Here is a 3,301-nt window from a genome sequence, read left to right on the forward strand (position 1 = left end):
AAGCGTTCATCACGTGCTCGATCCTCCAGCACCTATAACATCAAGGAAAATAAAAATTAACTGCAAATAAGCATTCAAAAAAAAATTGGAGGCACTCCTGGTCCACGGTAGTCCTTCTATAGTATCATATCTCAACCATACCTCCACTATTTGCAGAACATCATGGTTGGCAGCTAAATCTTCTGAACCGACAACCACCTGAAACATGATCGTTTCAAAATTAAATGGTTAAGGTAGATGGTAATGTAACTCCCACAGAAAATATATACCTTAACGGGGGAGGGATCCATAAATTCTTGAGCTAATTGATGCACAGGTAGTGGCCACGTTGCACTGAACATTGCCATTTGGCGAACTGCAAAGAAAACCACATGAAATCACAAGTAAAACCAGGAAAAAAGAAAAAGACAGTCCAAGAAAAATCAAACCATACAAAGGTATACGCATATGGTCGAGAAATTTACTTATTTGGAGCCAAAATGAAAACATTATCATAAGTGATTAAGTTCGACATCCTACCAGAACATGTTTGACTTAATATTGAGCGAACCTCAGGTTCAAATCCCATGTCAAGCATTCGATCAGCTTCATCCAGTACCTAAATCATAAATCATAGAAAAACACTCTTGGATCATGTACAAAAGTTATACAAGAATTTAAATATATGTAGGTCTCATATTCCAACTAAAAATGGGCATAGCAAGAACAAACAAAAAATAAAAAACAAAAAAGTAAATCATTATATATGAAACTTTGGATGTAGAAGCACTTGGCTTAAGAAATGTTTTACCACACAGAGCTTTTCTAAAGTACTTTTTCTTTATGAAAAAGAAGGAAGCAATTTTATGTTTAGATACAGAAGTAAAAAAGAGCTCTTTCCAAATGTTTAAATGCAAGCTCTAAGAAACACTGAGGCATATTCGATGACTTTGGTCTTCTGGCTTTTTAATTGCTTATTTTAAACTAAAAGACCTGACCAACCCCAAACAACCTTTTTTTTAAGGAAAAAAAACTTACTTTTCAGAAAAGCTGCTGCATTCAAACACTTTCAAATGAAAAGGGGGGACCACTCAATCTCAACACAGGTTCTTGTCTAAAATAATAGATAGAATCTGAATGATCAATTCCTGCTGATTCCGTAACCCATCTGAATATCATCATGACTACATAAAAATCATGTCATGCTATGCTAAACTCATCAGTGGCTGAGTTTGTTTGTTCAATGGGACATCAATGTAAATAAATTGTCCACATGTTATCAAAGGCATTCTAGTTATATGTGACTGGACAAGTAATTCCAACATATAAAGTGATTCGGATGACTTTTTGAATTGGAATTCTAGAAAATCTTACACCAAATTAATGTGGCTCTTAATTATTATCTCTCATATAACCCCATGCTGCCTAAATGAACACTATAAAGAAGAATATTGAAGTCAATAAAATCAACAAGTACCATGAGGGGAAAAACAAAGCCCCAGCCAACTGAGAATCCAACTTGCCTTCCTCAATATAAGCAAGAAAATCAATGACATAGGATAATAATTTTGTCACATACCACGTAAGAAACCTCCTTTAGATGGCACACTTCCATTTCAATCAAGTCCTTTAGCCGACCAGGTGTCCCAATCACAATGTCCTGATGTAGATCCATATAAAAGAGACAGAGTTAATGATGTGTGTTAGTTATATATATACAGGCATAAGCTTGTTAGAGCGATACATGTGACACGATAAACGAGGACTATGATCTCACTTGACAATTATGAAAATAAATCCCATTAAGACATGCCAGATGCAGGAGAACTCTGTATCCCACATATCAATATAACAATTTCAAACACAACTGCATACCAGATTACTGCAGACACTATATATCTGCCACCACCAGTGCAATATGTGGGAAATATTCAAGTGATTTGTATTCACCACAATTATTCATTTTTACCCTCGAATTTGAGAATATTCTTCAATAGCTACTTTTAGAACTTTAAAAGGTCTTCCGAAAAACAAATTCCCAATCATTACTTTTTCACACCAAAGAGGAAATGAGGTGATACAACCTTGTGTAGAGATAGTAAAAGAGCAAGACAATTCTATGACAAATTTAATTGCCATGCATTGAGACAAACCAAAGAGAACAGACTCCCCAAAAACAAGTTTTAGGGATGAAAGATCAAATTTTATACATTATGAGTTTTAAGGTTCGGAGCTTAAATTTTCATCCATACAAAGAGTTCTTATTATGTTTAGCAATCTTTACACTAAAAATACAAATACATGCTTGATTTCCATGACTTAATATACGCTACTTAATATTCGCTTATAAGCTTGTCTATCCTTAGAGAGTTGTAGGGCATTGTCACTCACTATTCGCAATATATGAATTTAACAAAGATGTTCTTCGTATATACATCAAGTGCATTTCACATCCATTCTCAATGAAAATTTATCATTCCAATGTTGTTACAAACGAACATAAAAAATAGAGAGAGCGGGTTTGAATCATCAGAAAAATATATACTTTCTAAGTTGACACAAAAGGAGTTCAATATTGCAGGAAACTTACCACACCAGATTTTAGAGCAGATATTTGGGGTCCTTTCGAAGTTCCTCCATATATACAAACCGACTGCACTCCACAAGGCTTCCCAGCATCACAAAGAACATCTGAAATCTAACAAAAATAGGAACCAGAAATTTTTCTTTTTACATCACTCCCAACAATTTTCTGAGTAGCTCACATTCATAATGTGTGAGGGAATAACATGCAATGGCAACAAGCCATAAGCAATCATCATGTGGGAGGTGTTGTGTGCATCGTAAATCCATCCCTTCCCCTGCATAAACAAAATCCATCCAGCATCCACAAATTGCATTTTGTACTGGGACTACAAAATCCGTGAACAGCTCTGTCTATTTAAAGTTTGGTTCTCCCAAAAATCACAGAAGTTCAAGTTCGTTCAGAACTAAATTAAACCCTAAACCTGATTTCAGGTACATAATCCAAGAGTTAGAAAACGTATCATTTCCACATGCACTTATAACCACGATATAAGGTCAGCACGGAAAAGACTAAATTAAAATCGGAAGTTCTAACTGGCATTGCCAATATCCGTTCTCTCAGAGTAATACAGTAGTAGCAAGACCTATTAATGAGTGCAGCTAAATACAAATCATTGCTTATTAACCAAAAGAATTGCATATTCACTGGTACATAGAACAAAAGTTTTACAATACCGTTATATATTGGGGGGAACTTACTTGTTGAGCTAGCTCCCTTGTAGGCGAAAGAACAAGG

At 35.1% G+C, this 3,301-nt stretch overlaps 1 protein-coding gene across 1 annotated transcript; it reads right to left on the reverse strand.

The window, feature by feature from the left end:
* Positions 1 to 13: 13 nt before the first annotated feature.
* On the reverse strand, positions 14 to 2,840 carry LOC140969986 (DEAD-box ATP-dependent RNA helicase 5-like; the record flags this gene model as incomplete). The annotated part of the gene is made up of 7 exons (XM_073431525.1): positions 14 to 32; positions 142 to 198; positions 270 to 355; positions 520 to 598; positions 1,559 to 1,639; positions 2,570 to 2,677; positions 2,745 to 2,840. Coding segments are annotated over 7 exons (526 nt in total), but the record flags the coding sequence as incomplete, so codon positions are not given.
* Positions 2,841 to 3,301: the final 461 nt, after the last annotated feature.

Source organism: Primulina huaijiensis, unplaced genomic scaffold (genome assembly GCF_012295235.1).
Source record: "Primulina huaijiensis isolate GDHJ02 unplaced genomic scaffold, ASM1229523v2 scaffold43267, whole genome shotgun sequence".
NCBI lineage: Eukaryota > Viridiplantae > Streptophyta > Magnoliopsida > Lamiales > Gesneriaceae > Primulina > Primulina huaijiensis.